General features: G+C 48.5%; 2 protein-coding genes across 6 annotated transcripts in view; one reads left to right on the top strand and one right to left on the bottom strand.

The window, feature by feature from the left end:
* TMEM8B (transmembrane protein 8B) overlaps window positions 1-20,668 on the top strand; it is a 42,051-nt gene that overhangs the window by 3,887 nt on the left and 17,496 nt on the right. For 3 of the 5 annotated variants that reach the window (XM_044265377.1, XM_044265376.1, XM_044265378.1), the window contains exons 1-3: window positions 10,723-11,285; window positions 15,778-15,967; window positions 16,331-16,538. In XM_044265377.1, coding sequence (XP_044121312.1) covers window positions 10,742-11,285; window positions 15,778-15,967; window positions 16,331-16,538 — 942 coding nt within the window. In that variant the 5' untranslated portion in view covers window positions 10,723-10,741. Of the gene's footprint in view, window positions 1-10,523; window positions 10,686-10,722; window positions 11,286-15,777; window positions 15,968-16,330; window positions 16,539-20,668 lie in introns of those variants that run through there. The other 2 variants (XM_044265379.1, XM_044265380.1) reach the window with 2 other exon arrangements.
* Window positions 177-7,766, bottom strand: FAM221B (family with sequence similarity 221 member B). The gene is made up of 7 exons (XM_044265381.1): window positions 7,681-7,766; window positions 6,905-7,446; window positions 6,586-6,726; window positions 1,271-1,381; window positions 899-1,096; window positions 593-712; window positions 177-239 (listed from the first exon to the last, which is right to left on the bottom strand). The coding sequence occupies exons 1-7, from the start codon at window positions 7,764-7,766 to the stop codon at window positions 202-204; spliced, it is 1,236 nt and encodes a 411-aa protein (XP_044121316.1). The 3' UTR covers window positions 177-201.

The following is a 20,668-nucleotide window of genomic DNA, read 5'->3' as shown; positions in this document are numbered from 1 at the left end:
CACTCTGTCCTTCTGATGCCAGAACTAGCAGCTCAAATGTGGTTTTGGTGGAAGAAGGTGGCTTGATCCAGCCTGTCTCCTTTGTGGTCCTCTCTCTTGCCTGCATTAGGTGCCAACTCTAAGATCCTAGGATCTATCTGCCCCATACAGAACCAGGCCAGATTCCAGTGGCTTCCCTTTTATTGATGATTTGAGCCAGGTTCAACGAGGCCTGCGCCAGGTGTTGATAGTGTCTGTGCCTGGAGGAGGGAAAAAGCAGAGGTGAAAGGGTCAGGTATGGGGGTCAGACATAGGATCAGGCCAGAGGCTGTGTGGGCCAGGAGGCCCCGGGGGTCTGCAGTGGGAGCCAGGACGGCCAGAGGGCCCCTGCTTCTGTAGAGCCTCAGAGTCAGAGTTGCTGACGATGGCTTCTTGGAAGGTAGGCATCTCTGCAAAAGGCATATAGTCTGCTCCTGGGGGTAGAAACCGGTGCAAGTATGGGGTGCAGCGGGTGAGAGGGTGAGGTAGTCCTGGAGGGGATGGTTGAGGGTGGGAGCACCTTCCTGCCCGGCCTTCTGACTAAGACCCCCACTGTTCTAGGTTGCCCCCTCACCATGAGGCCTCCCTCCTCGTCGCCGGGTCTCCTCAGTCTCAAAGAAAGTCTCGTGTTCCTCCCAGCGACGGTCACAGGCCGCACAGAGGAAATTAGACTCAAAGCAATTGCAGCAACAGCCTGGGGCAAGGAGGAAGCCAAGACAAGTATAGGGAATTGGGGTTTCCCCCTGGGCTGACAACATTCTCATCTCTTCCATACCAACCACAAACCCAGGTTTCTTCTACCAGTTCCCCTATCCTTATTCCCAAACTATTTGCATCCTACCCATGCCCACCCCTGTACTCCCCTCACCCTAGAAATTACCTTTCACCCTGCAGGGATGGGACCCAGTAGCTGTGTGCTCTTCATGGCTGTGTTTGCAGCGACATTGGGCCCTCCAGGCCTTGGGGTCAAAGGTAGCTCGTCTTTTGAGCCAGAACTCACCCACCTCCTCTGGGCGTGATGGGATAAAGCAGAACATGAGGCAGCGACATTGGCCCACATTGCAGGGCACGGATATGTCTAAGGGAATGGGGAGAAATGTCTAATGGGAATGGGGAATGGGGAACACCTAATAGGGCCAGGCCTTCCCATGCCAACTCTCCCCACACCCCATACCAACACACACACTTTTCTGTCATATGGCCAGAGTATAGTTATCCCTTCCCCTCACAGGGGCTGGTCAGTTCTCCCTACCTGAGATGATCTGGTGCTCTTTCAGCAAGTGTCCACAAAAGCATTTGGACTCATCTCCAATCCGGAAACAGTCCCATAGATAATGGGGGCAGCGCCAGCCAATGTAGAGACCTGAGTGTGGAGGGATTAACAAGGAAAAGTGAGAAGGAAAAATAGCGCAACCCCCCTGCCCAAGGCGTTCTCACCTCTCCCCCTAGGTGTATTCACCTCCACCCATGAAGTTCCCATCCCCACCCCTTTAGACTTTTTCCCACCAGGTTTTCTCAGTGTTCCACAAGGGTTTCAGTTCCTTTCCCACCCCAGGATCCACTTCATCTCTGTTAGCCTGTCAGAAATGACTGAAGACTGTCTTCAAGATTATAAATGAAATTTTGTTTGAAGATGAACATGAATCTCGCCAAGTTCTCTGTGACTGTGAAGATTCCCATCTCTTCCCCTTCCCACATTAAAGCCCAACTTTGTTTTGTTTCCTTGAAGTGTCTAAGGTGAGGGAAGGGAAGATGACTGACCAGGTGTAGAGGAGATGGTGAGGACTAGCACCTCAGAAGGCACCAGAGGCAGAGTAGGAGGAGTTTGGGCAGCTCTGGGACCAGGAGGAGGGCTTTCCTCACTTTTCAAGGTTCACACCTTCATATTTCCTCTTGTGTTCCTGGTGTTACGGAACTAATGCTGTCTGTGAACTTGAGAAGGTCTGTCTATGGTTCTCTAAGAATCAGGAGAAAGAGGTAGGTCTGAAGTCATGAGTGGTGAAGATCAAGAAATCGAAGCTTGTGAGGCTAAGAAGTATCCCTGAGAGCAGGCACCAGTGAGATGCCACAACCTTGAGAGCCTGGTTTCCACAGTGGGATCTGAAACTGGCTTCACAGATCGGCAGTACTACAAGGCAAGGGTGGAGCCATGTAAATGTGGGAAGAGAGCCAGAGAGTACATTCCACTCAGATTTTTTCACCCTTCAGGACACCTGAGAGTACTCCAATTTCTAGGCAAGAATCCTGGATGAGTCCTCATGGAATGGGACATTCAGCCATAGGACCCATTCCCATTTAAAGGCTATGGTGAAGTGTCACCTCCACTAAAAAGTTTTCCCTGACTTCCTCTTTCTGTCTAGGGGCCCATGTTTTTTGACTTTTCCTGCTACTCCTATCACAGTACAATTCATTGGAATAAATTTTTTCACTTATGTTTCTCTTAAACTAAGTTCTTCTAAGGAGAGGTCTGGCTTTTCATTTGCATCTCTTGTCCTAGCTTAGGGCCTGGCCTGAAATAGGTGCTCAGAGAGCACAAACTCCTTGACTGAGTAAATGAAGGAGGAAATTCCTTCAGAAGGGAAGAGAGACCCTGTATTACAGGCATATCCCTGAAGTTAGTGTCCTCTGGTCTTTGACTTTGGCCAGGGCCACAATTCACAATTCTGTGCCTAGTTGTCAGTCTAGGTTTTCTTGCCTTACCCATGGTCTTTCAGGGTCTAAAGCCTGTCCAGATGTGGCTTTTGGCTTTGCTACTTCTGTCTTGATACTGACAGCCCACAGTGCCAGCGCCCCATTACACCAGCAAGGCCTGGTCGAAGGGGCAGCGAATGGGCAGAGTCACAATGGAGGTGAGTGGGGGCCAGGATTCTACTAGAGGAATTCTGAATTCCATCCAGAGGCTGAGCAGATGAGGAGTGAAGGTGAAGGAGGGTCAGTTCCCATAGATTGAGGTCCTGCCTGGGGGCCTGGGAAAGTCAAGTCCAAGTACCGATATAGGAGTCAGTGTTCAGCTCTCAGATGAAGACTAGAGTTTAAACAGAGACTGGCGACTATACCTCAGACTCCATTATAGGTGTCCATGCTCTTAAAGTGGGACAATTGACATCAGGCCACTGTAGTCCAGAGTGGAACCTTCCTCTCTCTGCTCTGATTCCAAACACTCTTCCTGTTATAAGTGGACAAGGACTGGCAGGGGGAGGAGGCATTATCTGGGATGCCATTTTGACTCTGTACAAGGTGATTCTATGTAGTTGCACCTTAAGAATCTTTGCCCCAAGCATTTTCACTGCAGACATTTTCACTGCACGATAAATTGGCCATAGACAATTTTGCCACAAAAGATAAAATTACAAAAAAAAAAGATATTCATTTAAAAGGGCATAATGAAACATGGAAACTGAATATCAAAATTAAAAATGGCTTTATTGCAAAATGCAAAAAAAATTGAATTTAAAATCAATTTAAAATGTATAGGACAGATTCATGGCAATACCCGCAAATAACTGATTTTATTTTGTGGATCTTACCTAACCACTTGTCTTCAAAGTCTTACATTCATAGTATTACACGTTTTTGTTTTTTGGTTGTTTTTTGTTTTTGTTTTTTGGGTTTTTTTTTGGCATGTTGATTCATCAGTTTGTTTTTGTTTTTTTTGCTCACTGATTCATCACTTTTTCTTTTTTTGCTAAAATTTTCTCCTTCATTAAGAGGTATCAGTTTCCAAGTACTAGGATACATGTTTGTAACTGAGCTTCGTATTGTGTTCTGAAAGCTTTCTACACTGCTCTTTGTTCTCAACAGATTGTCACATGTCCATTGATAGACATTCCAAAGTTGTATGGGAAGTTGTGTGGGTTTAAAACTCTGTGTCACTGTGTAGACAATTATGAAGCCTGAGATTTATGTAATATAAAAATAAGAGAATTGTGTCAATGGAGAAGTGAAACCAAACTGTCAACCAGTTGATGAAACTAACAAACTGCCAAACCAAACTACCAACTAGTTATTTTTTTTATCTTTTATGGCAAATTGCCTTATGGTCACTATTTGTGGCAAAGGTGTCTATGGCACAGATGTTTACTCTGAAAATACCAGACAGGGACAATTGATTCCATGCTCATATAATCATATTTGCGAGATAACATCTCTTTTTGCTTAGAACATCTCCATACAACATACAGCTATCTTTACGTGAAGGATGTCTCCAGTCCAGACATATAGTCAGGTATCTCCAGACTTTTTCAACAGCATGTTCCACCAGCTCTTCAAGTGTGGTACAGCCAATTATTCCTTTCAAACCTGGCCCTCAAGCTTTGTCCTCTGTTCATCCAAACACATACTTATCATGCATCTTCTCTGTTTCACTAATGGCATCATCATCTAATCAGTATCTAAGCCAAAAACCTAGGCGTCATTCCAGGCATGTCCTTCTCTCTTATCCTATACATCCAAAGATCCAAAGGTCAGTTTTACCTTCTTAACATTTCTTGAACGTTCTATTTCTCTCCACCTCCACGCATCTACTTCTGACCTTTGGTTATTATTACCACTGCCCAATGTATTCTTCCTATGTGCAGTCTTATCTTTCTGAAGTCTACACTACTGCTGGAGCAGTATTTCAAAACCACAAATTTGCTCATATTATTGTCCCACTTAAAACCTTTTAGTAACTCTCAGTTGCCCTTAGGTTATAATCCCAACTCTTGAGATTTGCACAGAAATGCCTGTATACTTCTGCCCTTCCAGAGCTGAGCTCTGAGCTCTGTTCAACATTTCTTGCACTTTCCTACTGGCACCTTGCCCTCATATCCCACTTTTGACCTGTCCACCTCTTCTTACTCATCTTACAGATTTCAGCTGAGAAATCATCCCTTCCAAGACTTATTCCCTGAGCACCCAAGATTGGGTGCCCCCTTTTTTTCTGCTTATGAGGCACTGTGGACTGACCTCACTCATAGAAATTATTAGAATGAATTATAACTATCCTTTTACTTATTGGTGTCTCTCATTAGAGTACATATTTTGTTTTAAAGATTTATTTATTTGAGAGAGAGAGAGAGAGAAAGAGAAAGCATGAGAGCAGAGAAAGTCAGAAGGAGAAGCAGACTCCCCATGGAGTTGGGAGCCCGATGCGGGACTCAATCCCAGGACTCTAGAACCATGACCTGAGCTGAAGGCAGATGCTTAACCAACTGAGCCACCCAGGCGCCCCTAGAGTACACATTTTTTGAAGGATTTTGTTTTTGACATCCCACCAGCTACTGCTTCCACACCTGGCTCAATGCCTGGCACACAGCTGGTGCTCAGTAAATGCTGACTAAATGAAAGCTTACATTTGATCCTTCTCTACACAGCACACGTACTGATTCTCTAGGGACTCAAGATCCCCAATATTAGGAGGGAACCATAAATACCTTTTTCAGGATTGAATGACACTTAAATTACTAAATAAAGCTGCCTGTTTAAACAGGAAAATGAAGAAGTTCCATGTGGAGAAGTACAGCAGCCTTGAAAAATGAGGAGCAAGCAGGAGGTTCTGAGAATGACCTTGCATTTCCAGGAAGAATAAGGGTGACAGAAGATGTTAAAATAAGCAAACAAAGCCATTTCAATGCCTGAATTAAGACAGATGAGATCATTGTGACTTTCTTGGCCAGGGGTAGAGGGGGAAGGGTCCCAGCATGAGAATGAGGAGAGTAAATTGCACGAAGGAGTGAGAAGACATAGGATTGCCTTGTTGTCTTTATATCTTAGGCCCATCTAGTTTCAACATAACTCTCTTACTATCATAAGGGGAAAGGAAGTATGAAAGACAAAAATAAATGAACTCCTGTCTATTGAATTGTCTAGAAACCCCAGAATCTGCAGAGCAGGTCAGGATGGCCTTCATTCTGAAGGTATTTGCTATAGACATGAAGTTCAGCAACACAGGTATACATGCTCGCACCGGAGGGCATGGGTTTCCATCTGCACACCTTTTATATGCAGGCATACATAAGCACAGCGTGCCACTTATGGGGCTGGCAAGAGTACTGATTCTGGGCTGAGACTTGGAATCAATAGGGCTTGAAGATACCACTCTCCTCCTTGGTGAAGAGACTCACAGCTTTTGGGTACCTAGGTGATAATGGGTCTGGCATGCTGGGAGACAGCATTTTAGTGAAGTTCCACCAAGAGGACCAAGGCCTTTTGCCATGTCAGAGCCACAAGTCTCCTGGACTGCCTAGGGTCCTGGGCCATCTCTGCCTTAAGGTCTGTTTGGTCCAGGCTTTCAGAGCCCTAGATGTGGGTCTGGTATATGGCCATTCTTTTTTTTTTTATTCTTTTTAACAACTTTAGTTTAGCTTCCTGTCCCTCCCTGGGCTTTATATGAATATCCCTGCTTTTTTCTGTACCATGCTATCCACATTGGCCCACCTGGCTTCTCCCCTCCTAGATTAAAGTCAGTTAGCATTGCCATTTCCACAAGGGACAGCAATCCATTGATCAGGGCAGGTTTCCTGGTCCAGTTGGATTGGAGGATGGCCACGGCCTGTCACAGGCTTCTGAAGGGCTTTCTGGGCTCACCTGTCTGGATGGCACTCAGGGCTGCATTCTTCTCCCATTGGAAAAGATAGTTCATCTGAGCACCGAACTTCTCTCTGGGCCTTGCCTTAGCCACTTCCACCAGCTCTGTTTGCTTGGCAGGGACCACTGGGTGGGCTGTGTAATCTGGGAAGGGAGAAGCTGAGTAACCAAGGAGAAGTGTGGAGGCCCTAAAACTAAGAGAAGGGGCCAGGTTTAAGAGTAACCCAATCCCCTCCTCCTGGGGCAGGTATAAGACAGTGATGAGAATGGGGTAAAGTGCAGGCACAATTACGGCTAAATCCTTTCTTTGCCTTCTTCTTGCCCGGCTGTTGTCCTGGCTGAGCTGTGTGTGCACTGCTGTCAGTGGCCTCCACCTGCTTCTTGTCCTCTCCTTCCTCTTCCTCTTCCTTTGCAGATGTGTCCAGGTGGACCGGGGCTGAAGGGCTTGAAAGGGAGTGCTTTTGAAGGCTCTCATACTCAGAGATCTGGCTGGACTTCCTTCTCCACAAGACCTCATTGGGAGAATACTTAAAGAGGTCTTCCTCCAGAGTATCAGGGGAAGATACAGGAACATGGTCTTGTGATGAGGTATGAGAAAAAACATGTTTCTCTGGGTCCTTAAAGATGAGAGTCTCCAACAGGGTCTCAGGCATAGGGGTTTCCAAAGGGTTCTCAGAGTATCCTACAGGGGTCTCAGAGATAGAGGGCTCCAAAAGGGTTTCAGAGGTATAGGTCTCTAAAGGGGCCTGGGAAGTGGATGGAACCATAGGCGATTCAGAAGTGTGGACTTCTAAAGGGGTCTCAGAGATGGAAGTTTTCAAAGAGGTTTTGGAGGTGTGGGTCTCTACAGGGGCCTGGGAAGTGGATGGAATCATATGAGATTCAGAGGTGTGGGCCTCTAACGGGGTCTGAGAGATGGAAGGTTTCAAAGAGGTTTCAGAGGCATGGGTCTCTAAAAGGGCCTGGGAAGCAGGTGGCACCATATAAGATTCAGAGGTGTGGGGCTCCAAAAGGGTTTCAGCAGCAAGGGGCTCTAAGGGGGTCTCAGAGATGGAAGGCTCAAAGGGTGTTTCAGGGATAAGGGGCTCCTGTGATTCTTCGGCAGAGCGGTCCTTTGAAGAGGCGTGCTCCTCTGTATCCATGGTGCTATGAGGCTCTTCTGTGACCTTGTCTGCTTCCATCTAGTGGTAGAATAGGGTACAGCCTTCATTAGGTTGGGACTGGAGGGTCTGCAAGTCAGAGTACAGTGGGGGTTATGGAATTAGGATAAGGATTTCCGTGCACCTGAGATATAAGGGGGAAGCAAGATGAGCTTTGGTGCCAGGAGGTTCTTCTGTGTGCCTAGACCCCATATGACATGTGGCCACAGATTGTGAGGGAGCTGGAATTTAAAGAGAGAAAAAGTCTGAAACAGTCAGAATCCCATCAGTAGATGGTAGTAGAGGACCGTGACCCAGGAGGGAGACTGAACATAGCAACTTGACTAATCCAAGGCAGATCCGGGACCTTAGGACCATGGAGGTCAGGCAGTAGAGTTCTAGAGACTGGGATACCAAGCCAAAGTGGGGGTTTGCTCCTGAGTACAAGACAATGCCACGATGCATTAGGCAGGGCCCTGAGTGCAGTCTGGTTTTGTCTAGAGACCACATACACCCTCCCTTGATGATGTCACTCATGGTCAAGGCTTCAGCTACTTCTAGCTGGTATGTGGATGATTTCCTAAATCCATACTTCCAGCTCAGACCTCTTTTAATCCCTGTACTTAACACTCATACCCAACAGCTTGTGGGACATGGCTAAATGGATGTCTGACAGGGCATGAAAGCTGAACTATGGGAATTATTTTGGTCTTACCCTTTCCCCTCAAACCTCATCTACAAATAGGTACTAAGGACTGTATTTCCTATCTTCTAAATAATCCCAAAATCCACTCTCTCCTTTCTTTTCCCTCTGATTTTGTTCAAGTTCTCAGAATTTTCTACCTTGATTATGTAGTGACTTCACCCCTCTGCCTCCTCCAGCGTATTAATCCACTCAGCCATTTTTTCACTGATTTATGTAACTTCTGCTTTTATAAACAACTCAATCTTACACTTTCACCTGGGCACTGTGCTAAGCACTGGACTCAGTTGAAAGAACCTGGGAAGGAGATCTGGCTAACCAAAATGACAATACAGATGAGTTGGTGTTGTGCTGGGTAAGCTCAGGACGCTCTGGAGTGGGGTGTGACAAATTTGTCTTGGAAGAATGTCCAAAAGAAGTCAGTCCTCATTATTGACCCAAATGAGATCTTTCTAAAAACATAAACCTGACAATGGCATTCCTTTGCTTAAAAACACTCAATTGGGGGCGCCTGGGTGGCTCAGTGGGTTAAGCCTCTGCCTTTGGCTCAGGTTATGGTCTCAGGGTCCTGGGATTGAGCCCCAGGTTAGGCTCTCTGCTCAGCGGGGAGCCTGCCTCCTCCCCCACCTCCGCCTGCCTCTCTGCCTACTTGTGATCTCAAGTATTTGACAGACAGAGATCACAAGTAGGCAGAGAGGCAGGCAGAGAGTGAGAGGAGGAAGTAGGCTCCCCACTGAGCAGAGAGCCTGATGCGGGGCTCCATCCCAGGACCCTGGGATCATGACCTGAGCCGAAGGCAGAGGCTTTAACCCACTCAGCTACCCAGGCGCCCCAATAAATAAAACCTTTAAAGAAAAACAAAACAAAACACTCAATTGTCTCAGCCTAAGGATTAAGTTTAAATTTCTTGGCTCTGACATTCAAGGCCTGTCATTATTTGTAATAGAGCCTAAGGATTCCAGCCTTAGCCTTCTGTGGTTCCTACTTTCCCGCCATGCTCCAGAGATACTAAACACACCACTTAACATTCATTAGAGTCTTTCCAAAGGGGAAGTTTGGGACATTAAGTAGGGAGAGAGGTAGGGTGATAGGAATCTGACCAGGCATTCAGCAAGAGGAAAAAGATACTTGAGGGTGGAGAACCAGAGGATGGGAGGAGAAGAAGGAGAAAAAGAAGGGGAAGAGGGAATTGTGGGGAGTAAACCTGGCGGAGGGGGGGGGAGTGTAAGGATGAAAAATACAGAATGGGAGGGGGTTGGACTGAGTTGGAAAGGGGCAGAAGGTGTTAGGAGTGGAGTGGTATGAGAGTTTGGAAGAGGCGGCTTTGGAGAAACCACCTACCTCTGGGCTTTGGCTTGGCTGTTACAAGTCCTTCCTTAGGTCACAAACTCGTCTTAAGCTGGGAAGGGGAAATGTTAGCGAGGGGTGGATAGCTCTTGGATGAGACCCGCCTTGCAGTTGCTATGTAATGAGAAGCCTTGCCTTTAAGTCTACCACTTGGGGAGGGAAGTTGGACACCTGCAGAAATTTGCAAAGGAACTCTGGCCAGATCTGGGGGAGGGTGGGACGGGGAGGGATGAGGGGTTCCGGGGCCGATGAGGGAGGAGCTTGACTGAAACCTCTGGAACCCAGGCCGGGAGTGGAGGGATCCGTCACCAGGGCAACCGGAACGCCCAGGAGTCTCCGTGGCAACAGCACTGGTCTCCAGAGGAGGCTGCATTGGACCCGGAGGGGACGAGCCTAGAGGGTTCACTTCTTTTAAAGGGGTTTGCGGGATCTCTGTGAGAGCGTTTGGATAGTCTGCGGACATCTGTGCGGACGTCTGTAGGTGTCTGGGTTTGTAAGGTCTCTGTAGGGTTCCTGTGAGATGTCTGTGGTTCTATCAGTGGGGGCTGTGAGGATCTGAGGTTGGCAACCGGGCTCCGAGGCTAGGGTGAGAAAGGCAGGGGATCAAGGGGCTGGGGCGGAGTCTGTCCTCGGAGGCCCGCAGAATCAAGTTGGAGACCAATAGAATAGGGCAGGGGGTGGGCTTTACTGAGAAGAACCAATCGAGCTGATAGAGGGGCGGAGCGTCATAACTACGTCAGACAGAGGCCGCCGCCGCGGGGCCTGGTTATCGCCGGTCCAGCGCAGCCCGGAGTCGCCCAGGCCTGAACTCCTACCCAGGTCCCCGGCCTGGCCTCAGCCGGCCTGACCCCGGCCCCGGGCCCACGAGGACACCGAAAGCCACTCCCTGGGGGTGGGGAGCGGAGCCGTGGGTCAGCTCTGCGCGCGCCCCGCGCTGGCCAGTCCGGCCCCGCCCCCGCCCCGGGCCATGGCCCAGCCCTTGTCCCGGCCCCTCGTCCTATCCTCATCCAGCCCTTGGCCCCCAGCCCCGCCCTCGCCCCGCTTCCCAAATTGGCCCCTGCCCCGGCCTGGGTCCCAGCAAATGCCCAGATCCGAGTCTCAACCCAGGCCCCCCCTTCAGTCCAAGTCCCAGTCCCTGTGGCTGTCCTGGCCTCCAACCCCTCCTTTGCCCTTGTTCCACCTCCTGTCACAAATCCCAGCCCAACCCCTGTCCCAACCCAATTCCCAGTGTTTGCTTAAACCCGGGGCGCAAATCCTATCCTTGCCCCAGTCCCCATTACAGCCCCTCCTTCCATCCCATTCCCTGCCCTTGTTCAAGCCCCAGTGCCCAGCCCAGCCCAATCCATTATCTCAGCCTTTGCCCTCATCTCTGTGTTTACCCAAGTCTTTCCCACTACCCACCCCTTTCTCTCATACCCTGCCCCTCTCCCAGCCTCGACTCAGGTCTGGGCTCCAGCTGCCGCCAGCCTTATTGCTGCTGTTGCTGTTCTCTGTCCTTGGCCCAGGGGCTGGTGAGTGCAGAAGCAGGAAGATTGAGGCAGGGATGGGGTTCTGGCAGGGAGGGGTGGACTGGAGGGATTCAGGAGACTGGGACCTGGGCAACTAGATCACTGGGGAAGAAGTCGGAAGAAATAGGGAGGAGAGAGGTCTTATACAACTGAGAGAAACTGGGAGGGTAGGAAGAGAGGAAACTGTGGGCTTGAGGCTCAGCATGTGCCTAATAGTCCCCAGGACAGAGACCCCAAGGTTTTCTTTACTGGTGGCATCCTGACCCTGCTTTGACTCTTGCTTTTCCAAGAAGGAAAACTTGGAAGCTTCTTCTGCAAGGGAAGTTCGATGGGGGAGGCATGATCCTATATCAGAGAGCCTCTAGCTATTTAGCCTGAACTTTGAGATACTGAGCATGCATTGAAACAGGGTTAAGAAAACAGTTTTGAGAACAGCATTAGCAAACAGATGGACATGAGTTAGTTTTCTGCTTGTAATGAGTCTTATTCCAGATAAGTTTGATTTGCTTAGGAATAATTCCTGATACTATTATTTATTTATTTTTAAAGATTTTATTTATTTATTTGGCACAGAGACAGACAGATCACAAGTAGGTAGAGAGAGAAGGGGAAGCGGCTCCCTGCTGAGCAGAGAGCCCAATGTAGGACTCCATCCCAGGATTCTGAGGTCATGACTTGAGCCGAAGGCAGAGGCTTAACCCACTGAGCCACCCAAGTGCCCTCCTGATACTTTTAGAGCAGTCTTGAAATATAGAGGCCATTTTATAGATGGGGAAACTGAGGCTCAGTTATGGGGCAGTTTTCCCAAGGTCATACAGCTTGTAAATGGCAGTAGTGGGGCTAGAAAAAGTTTCCTAATTCCTGTTTCACACTAGTGTTTTGTTTTGTTTTCACTGCAACATATGCCTGATAGGAAAATAGACCCAGTTGAGAGAGGATGAAAGCACAACCTGTCCTGTCTTCTGTCTGCTCACACAGGTGCTTAATCCACAAACTCTTCCTCATTTGCCAATTGTCAGCCTAGGAGCACCATCCAGGGAGCAAGTGATTCAGAGAAGGGGAGGCCCAACTTCTTAATGGGTGGAAAGAGGGAGCAGGAGGGGGTCCTGGCTGTAGGAGATAGGCCATAAAGTTGGCTGCATCTTAAGGAGATGACTGTAGTCTTCATGGCCTCAGCCCCCAGTCCCCTCTGGCACTCTAGAAAGGCTGGAGATGTGCCTAAGGGAGTCTTTGGCAAAAAAATAACAGAGCAGCTGGGGTGGGAGTTGAGTTTCAGTGAGCTTTGGGGACCTAGTTCAGTGTATAAGCTTGAGGAGATTAGTACAGGCCAAAGGTCATGCCCCTGCAGAAGTGTCCAAGCTCTATATGTGTGTTCACTGGCATCTGGGTACCTATGTGTTTGTGTACGTGAGGGGGCTGGGGAAATGCTGGTCACGTGCAGTGTGTATGCATGCTTGTGGTTAGTATGTTCTGTGGCGTGCATATGAGGCCCTGAGTCCTCCGAGTACCTATGTGATTGCATGAGGGGGAGAATACGTGTTGTGGCCACACATATTCCTCTTCAGCTCTTCCTTCTCTTCTAGACAGATCACGAAGTGTCACCTTCCAAGTGCATTTCTATCTAAGAAATAGTGCTTGCTGCCTCCCACAACATCTAGGAGTAATCCATGTGCCTCTAGGCTGACTCTTAGAAGGAAGGGGCTATAGAGGGGCTCAGTGTTGATGACTGCTGCTGGCAAATTAGGCACTCAGTAGAGGTAGTAGCCAAACCAGTTTTTCAGTTTAGGTGAGGGAGAATCTACTATTGAGCCCAATTTGTAGCTTCCATCCCTACCAGCATGACTTTGTTCATGAGCCCATTGAGCAAGCATGGGCTGGCTAGGGGAGGAGGGTGGCTGACAGCCACAGAACTGTAGGAAGCTCAAAGATGTGGATTAAAAGATGATTGTCCAGAAGCAGGTTCAGGTGCTTTGGGGAGAATTGTAAGGAAGCTGGAAAAGAGCTCTGAAAAGGTTGTACTAAGGGCTGCCCTTCATGTTGTTAATAATCCCTGTCCTGGTGGTTGTGGCCTGGCCTGCAGAGGTGCTCTGTGAGCTGGTGGTGGAGAGGAGAGGCTGGCAGTGTCACAGGACCATCACAGCATATCAGAGCACATAGCATAGTGTTAGTAAATGCTTTTTGTTGGCTTCAGTCTCATTTCAGGAATGGAAGGTACCTCCTGGGTCTCCTGGTTTATCCCAATCCTTGGGTCTTTTCCTTGTGCTCTGTTGGCTATAGTTATGTAGCTCAGGTGTGCCTTGCCATCCCAGGAAGTGACCTTTTGTTTTACTTAGTGCTGTCACTAGCAGGACCAGCCTCTGCCTGTGTGTGTGTGTGCGCGTGCGCATGTGTGTTTCAGATGGTGGTGGAGAATCACCATAGGTTCATGGTGGAAGCATGGAACATCCAGGACAGGTTTGTCTGAGCTTGACTAGGGCTTTACTCATGCTTCCTCTGGGACACAGCTCTGTAGGCCATTGTGAAATGCCAAACCAAAGCTTGGAGTGAATGGGGCTGTGGACACTCCTCTAGCATTTGCCCTCGGAACTTCTAGGTTGCTCCCACCATGTCCAATTGCTGCTCACTCACTTTTCCCACCAGCCCATTCTGTGACCTCTGTAGCCCCTGGCCACTTTTCGGGTGGCTTAACCAGTTTCCCAGTTCTCCAGGCCTTGCCATGTTCCTTTGAATCACAGGGGTTTTTTGTAGTTGTACTTTTGTACTTTGTGCTTATCCATTATTTCCCAAAAGTCATTAGCTCTTTTCACCACCCGTTCTCTGAGGGTCTGCCCTGAGGGCCTGGCCAGTATTTCTTCTTAGCAATAGCGGTGGTCCATCCGATGACCCATCCCTAGTACCAGCTTTGGGGAGGAGAAGCTCTCCCCTAAATCCAGCAGAGGGTGCTCCAGAGCTCCACTTCCTTGTAAGCAATAGTAGCCAGGCCATTCAGCTCTTGGCTTCCGGCCTCCCGGTTATCGGAGCTCATTCCGAAAGGGGGCAGGTTTTCCTTGCTGACAGTTGAGACTGATCACGTGGTCTAAACTGGACTGACTAGTCCTTGGCTTTGAAGCCATGGCTTTGAAGCTGAGCATAGGCCAGTCTAGGGCCAATATTTACATACTTTAGGGCAGCTCCCTGCAGGGTGACCTTGAAGTTCAATAGCACCTTCCTTTCCAGTGTTCCCTCCTTCAGCAACCTCCCTTTCCCAGATGCCTCTTTCTCCATTATTTCAATACCTCATCTTGAAGTATAGCTCCCATTTCTGGAAGGCAGTTTGTCAGTCTAGGTATGCCCTGTGGGTATTTACTATTTGGCTAAAAACACTCCACCGCAGTTTCCCCTCTACCCTCTGCTCTGTCCTGAAGGCGTTCCAGGCTTCTCATCAGTCCTGGGGGCACCCTTCTGTGCTTCTCTAGGGCTGATCTAGATCAGAGCAGTCAGATTCTCCAGAACTTTGCCTGCCATCAGGGACACTCTTCTATGCCTCTGAGTTACTGGGTGGTTTTCACTGTCAACAGTAGTCCGAGTGCCCATGCATTTGCCTGGAGAGCTGCTGACACCAGACTTTTTTGCTCACCTTGGCTCTGCTGTGAACAACCATGATCAGGTACTTGTATTTTGACACTTCAATTGGAGATGATCCGTCCCCCCAAGCCCAAGTGTGAATATTTCCAGGTGGTTTGAGATTCCACTGAGTCACTGACTGACTGCATCACTGGGCCTCCCTCTGGGGAAACACCCTCTGGTTGCTCATTCTGAATCCTACAGGACATGATGACTCCCTCCTCTCCTGGGAGTTCTCATGGTGGCCTACAAGCGCCTGTTTTTGCCTCTGCCACCCAAGCAGGCCCCTTGCATCCTCACCACACTTTGCCCCCCTTGTCCCTCCTGCCCTGAGCCAGTATACAGACAGCTTTTGTGAAGCTTCTGAGGGTTTTTACTGCTCCTGGAACCACAGGGGAATAGAAAGGGAAAGAAAATAAACAAGGAAGTTACACAGTTCAGTGCTGACTCCCGAGCTCCACAGGTGGAGTTCTAGTCTGTTCAGTGGCCAAAGAGCCCATGTGTTCCTCCATCTGCCCCCCCACCAAACACATGCCATTCACACCTCTGTTTTGTTAAGCTTGCTAAGAAGAGAACAATGACTCTTCAGTGAGGGATGCTGTGGGGGTATATAAAGGGCCCTGGTTTAGGATGTAGTGAGATCTAGGTTTGAATCCTCAGTTTGGTCTAGGTTTGAGCCTCAGTTTCGTTATCTGTAAAAACAGGTCATTTTTCCCCAAGGTCATTATAAGGATTAAAACATGATGACTAGGCCACCATGAGTCTCAGCTCCTGGCTCAGGGGAGAATATTTGTTGAGTTGGTGCTATTGGTGAGGAAGACTGGTGTTTCTGTTGCTTAACGAAAGTACCCTGTGTTCAACCCTGCTCTTTTCTCTCTCGCCTACTCCCCAGGAGGCCTCTTCCTGACTGACTACTCCACCTGCTCACCCCGAAAGCTGAGTCCATTCCGCTCCTTTGCCAGCACTGAGCTCTTCCACTTCCATGTTCCCGAGGACACATTCCTGGCTGTTTGGAACCTCATCATCTTCAAGGAGCAAGGAGGAACGTTTGGGGACCACTGCCCAGACCAAAGTGTGACTGTGTGAGTGTCTGAGTTAACATTATGACACCCACCTCCAACCCTATAGCACTTTCCAAACTACAGTGTGACTATATGAGTATCTAAACTGATCTCCTGGCCCTGTCCCCTCACCCTTGTCCGGACTGAAGTGTGACTGAGTAAGGGACAAAACTTCTGTCTCCTGATTACTGTTTGACTGTGTGAGAGCCTGAGCTGATGTTTTACTCTTTATGCCCTGACTCCTGACCTGAACATGTTGCTGTATGTCTCAGTATGGGGAATTCACTTGTGTTATTGGCAATGAGTGACAGTTCTTTCTTTTCCCCATTTCCCGTCTCCCACCCCATTGCCTGTTGTCTTCCTCTTCTCATTCTGGTCCCCCAGGTATTTCCGGTCCGGGGCACCCCCTGTCATCAATCCCCTGCACACACACTTCCCAGGGGACACGGCTGTGCCTGGGGTTTTCTCCCTGACCCTCAGCTGGACACTGCCCAACCGCACCTCAGGCATCTTTAACGTCAGCAGCCCCTTACCTGGGGACTGGTTCTTGGCTGCCCACCTTCCCCAGGCCCATGGCCACATCTCTGTCAAGGTGGGTTGATGCTGCCCAGGGTAGGTGGGGGCCACAGTTGCTTCTCCATATCTGCTGAATCCCCCTCACAGGCCACCTGACATACCAGCCTTGTGCCAGGGTGGGCAACAGCATAAGGGTGGCTAGGGTGGCCCATGGCTAGAGGCCAGCAGTTTACCTGGTGGGCCAGAGGTCATGATCTTTTGGAGGCAATTTGGGAGCCTTAGGAGGACATAGTGGGTGCTGAAGGGAAAGTGCAGAGTCTGGAGTCAGTCACAGGCCCTGGCACTGTGGAGGAGTGTCCCTGTTAGAAGGTGTAAAGGTTATTCAAGGTGATCAGAAGCCAGCCAGGGACTGGTCATATGCTGCTGCACAAACCCAGGACTGGTCTTGTTCTACATCTTGATTGGTGATAGCCCTGCAGATTCTCATAGGCTCCAGCCCAGTTATTGGTCCATCTGGAAGAAAACATTCCTCTCCTATCATAATTTCAGCTCCCTACACCCTCTGGAAGGCCACAGGAGAACACTCGGGGACAGGGAAATCCTTTCCTGTTAAAAGGAGGCCTTGGGCAGCTGGTGTCCGTCCTGACTGTTGCTTCCCTTTTCTCCAAATGTCAGCTCTGATTTCATAGAACAGAGGTTTTTAAAGTGTACAGTGTAGGTTCAAAGGTCAGGATGCTTTTCCATTCTGGTTTGGAGGGGATAGAAATGCCACAGAGTTTTCCTGTCCCTCCCAGGAATGGGCTAGATTTCCTCCTTATAGTGAGAGGATCTATGGGTTTCTTACTCTTGTCCATTGGCAGGAAGGGAGGGTATGATAAGCTGGCCTTTGGCAGAATGGAGTGGCTACGTGTGTGGGGCCAGTGATAAGGGTGAAAGACTGAGCATAAGCAGAGCAAGGATTTAAAGAACAGGATGCTGAAGAACACAAACGCTAGTGGGACTTGGCCATTGATCATTGAAAAGGGCAGAAATTTCCAATCGGGGAAGATTTGACTCAGCTGTATCTCTCCAGGCTGAGTTCCCTGAGGACAGTGGCACTGTGACTGCACCAGACTCACCTCTCCTCCTCCTCCTATAGCGCAGTGTTCAGAGAAGGTGTTATGATGCTTTTGAATGAGCTGAGAATTATACAGGGACAGGTGCATTGGCACTGCTGTTGTCAGCGATGGGAACTGTGGCTGAGGTCGTGTCTTAAGGCCTCAGTGATGGGCCTATTTCTGCTGAAAGGGCTGTCCCAGCGAATTTCTTGTCAAGGCCTGGGAGCCCTGTGGATGACAGCATGTCGGGAACTCACCTAGAAATGTCTCTGGGTTCTAGGTAGGTCTTGACTCTCATCAGACCTAAGGGTTATTCTATTTCAAGGAATGCCTTAGGTCTTAGGCCAAATCCCAAAGAGCCCATTCCTGATTGTGACTTTGATCCTTGATTCTCTTTGCGAGAACTAATAGGAAAAATCTTTCTGAAGCCCTGCTCTCGTTATTTAAAAGCCCTTCTGGATGAGCAGGAGGAATTGGGTGCCTGGTTAGGAGAGGTCAGAACCAGCCTTGACATAACCATTTGCATCTAAATACAGCAAGTGGGGTCTGGAGACTTGGAACTGCAAGCTGGAGGGCTAGCCGGCGGCAGAACTCCTGAGGTATGGTGATATTAGAGATAAGGTGACACATTTATACCTTGCCCATGAATGACTGCAGACCTGGATATCATGAGAGATGTAGGTCTTTAGTTAAGGCATCTTCTAGAGACTTGGGGGTGAGGAGTGGGCAAGGATTATCCTTGTGTTTCCTCTAAGAATTTGATTATCTTTTGGAATCTTATATGGGCTCTAAGGATTCTTAAGTTCTCTGGTGAATTCCCTAGACTCCAGTCTGTGAGTTAATTGTCCAGAGCATTCCTCCAGGGCTCCATCTTCTTGACTTGCTTTTTCCTTATATTGTTGTCCTGACTTACTGTGAGTCTTGGCCTCGGGTGGGGACTGAAGAGTCCTGACCATAAGAAGGCAGCACTATTTCTAGGGCCCTCCCCAGGTTTGGGGATGAGCTCAGACCTCTCTTTAGACATTAGTCCTTGGACACCTGCTTTGTCCCAGACCTTGGATTGCATGCAAGGGACACAGATAAATAAGATGTGTATTAATGAGATACAGGAGATGTTTTAAGAGGACAAAGGAGAAAAGGCTAACTCAGTTTGGTAGTATGGTAGAGGTGGTTTTAAGAAACAGAAAGTGAGGTCTGATGTTGAAAAAGCAAGAGAGGGCATTCCAGGTGGTGGGAGTTAGCATGGGCTAATGTGCAGAACTGTGTTAGAGAACTGAAGTGGTTCGCTGTGGACTGATTGCTGGACTGGGTAAGGGAGCTGGAGGAATGAGCAGAGGCCAGATCGTGAAGGACCTAGAAATTTGAACTTTATCCTGAGAGTGATCAGGACTTTTAAGAGGTTGTTAAAGGGAAGTAACTTTTCTGGTCCAGGCCATTCTCCTGAGCTGTGGTCTTACACTTCTGTGAGCTCCTGTGTCTGTGCCACTCACTACCGTCCTAGCACCTGGCACAGAGCCTGGCATACAGTGGGGGTATGGCCAATTTTTACTGTTCTTTTGCTATCTTCTCAAATTCATAGTGTTCAAAACTGATCTCACTTCTTTCCTTTTCCTGTCCGCTTCTTCTGTCTTGACCCATGCTTTCCATTGCCTTGCCTTCCCTGTTTTGGAGCACATGTTCATTCTGTGGAGCCCAGTCTGCACTGACGGACTGGTCTTTGGACTATAGGTAACATCTGGCACCACATGGCTCATTAGGGGAAAGTTTTCCAAATGTCTGGAGCAGTGTTCTCCTCAAATGCTTCCTTTTTCCAGCTTCAAGATTTGAAAGTAAGTGAAAGCAGGTAAAATAATGAAAACAAGGATAACGAAGGCAAAGAAGCAGATAGTAGAGAAGAAAGGATTCGACTGAATCCATCAACCAGACCAAGTGTAACTCTGTATCTCGACTTGAAGAGATTAAAATCTGCTAACAGTGCTCATTCTGCTCTTCCTCCTCCTTCTAAATTATTATATTTGTGTCTCGAATAGGTAATATATGCACCTGGTACAACATTTGAAAGGTACAAAAGGCATACAGTGAAAAGTAAGTCTTCTTCCTTCACTCCTTCCAGTCCCCACTTCCTCTCTCCAGAGTTAAGTAGTAACTAGCTGTTGACTAGTTCCTTTTATTACTCTTTCCTTCTTGAAGTACTTTCTCCTCGTGGCCTTTATGACGTTATAGAACTGCGCTGATTTTCTCCTGCCCACCACTCCTTCTGTCTCCTTTCTTGGTGTCTCCCCTGCTTGGTGCGTTTTGTGGGGCCCCAGTGCCTGGTCCTGAGGCAGTTCCTTCTTTATTTCTCCATTCTCTTGCTAGATGTCTCCAGTTTTAAATACCACCTGTAAGTTTTATCTTTGAAGTGTATTCCATGAGTCCTAATTTCTTTGCATCTCAGACTTTATATTTAACTGCTTACTTGGTATCTCTGATTGGATGTCCAAGAAATGTCTCAGACTTGGCATATACAAATCAAAGCAGAACCCAAACAGAAAATATCTTTGACTCCCATTCTTCTCCCAGCCCAAGCCTCTTCTCTCTGGTCTTCTCAGTCAGTGGCACTGCCATTCACCATTTGCTTAAGCCCCAAATTTAGGTGGCATACTTGACTCTTCTTTTCCCTTTCTTTCTTTATAGCTAGTCTGTAAAGAAAAAGTCTTGTTGATTCTACTTCTAAAGTATGCTCTGATGCATCTGCTTCTCTCTTTTCATCCTGAGCGTACCTTTCCTGAGCTTTCTCCTGGGCTACCGCGGTAGCCTCGCACTCATCTCCCTGCTTGCACTCTTGCCCCCTGCAGTCTGACCAGCACTCTTGTGTGTTGATCAGTGCTGACTGACTGAGGGCCAGAGGCTGTTCTGGGTCCTGGGATATTCCTATAGGGAAGGGCAAGCGTCTTTGGGCATCTTAGTCTGTAAGCCCTATCCAGAGTCTGGCACTGGCCACCCTGCTGAGACCTTCCTCAAGAAACTCAGCCCAGCCATACTAGGGTTCAGTCAAAGGCCTTCCTCCCCAGCTTCTTTCAGACTTGTTCCCACCCTGCTTCTCACTTTGGCCCTCCTGGTTTCTCAA

Source organism: Neovison vison, chromosome 9 (genome assembly GCF_020171115.1).
Source record: "Neovison vison isolate M4711 chromosome 9, ASM_NN_V1, whole genome shotgun sequence".
NCBI classification, from domain to species: Eukaryota; Metazoa; Chordata; class Mammalia; order Carnivora; family Mustelidae; genus Neogale; species Neogale vison.
Note: the sequence above shows the minus strand (reverse complement) of the source record. Positions and strands in the feature narration are given on the sequence as shown.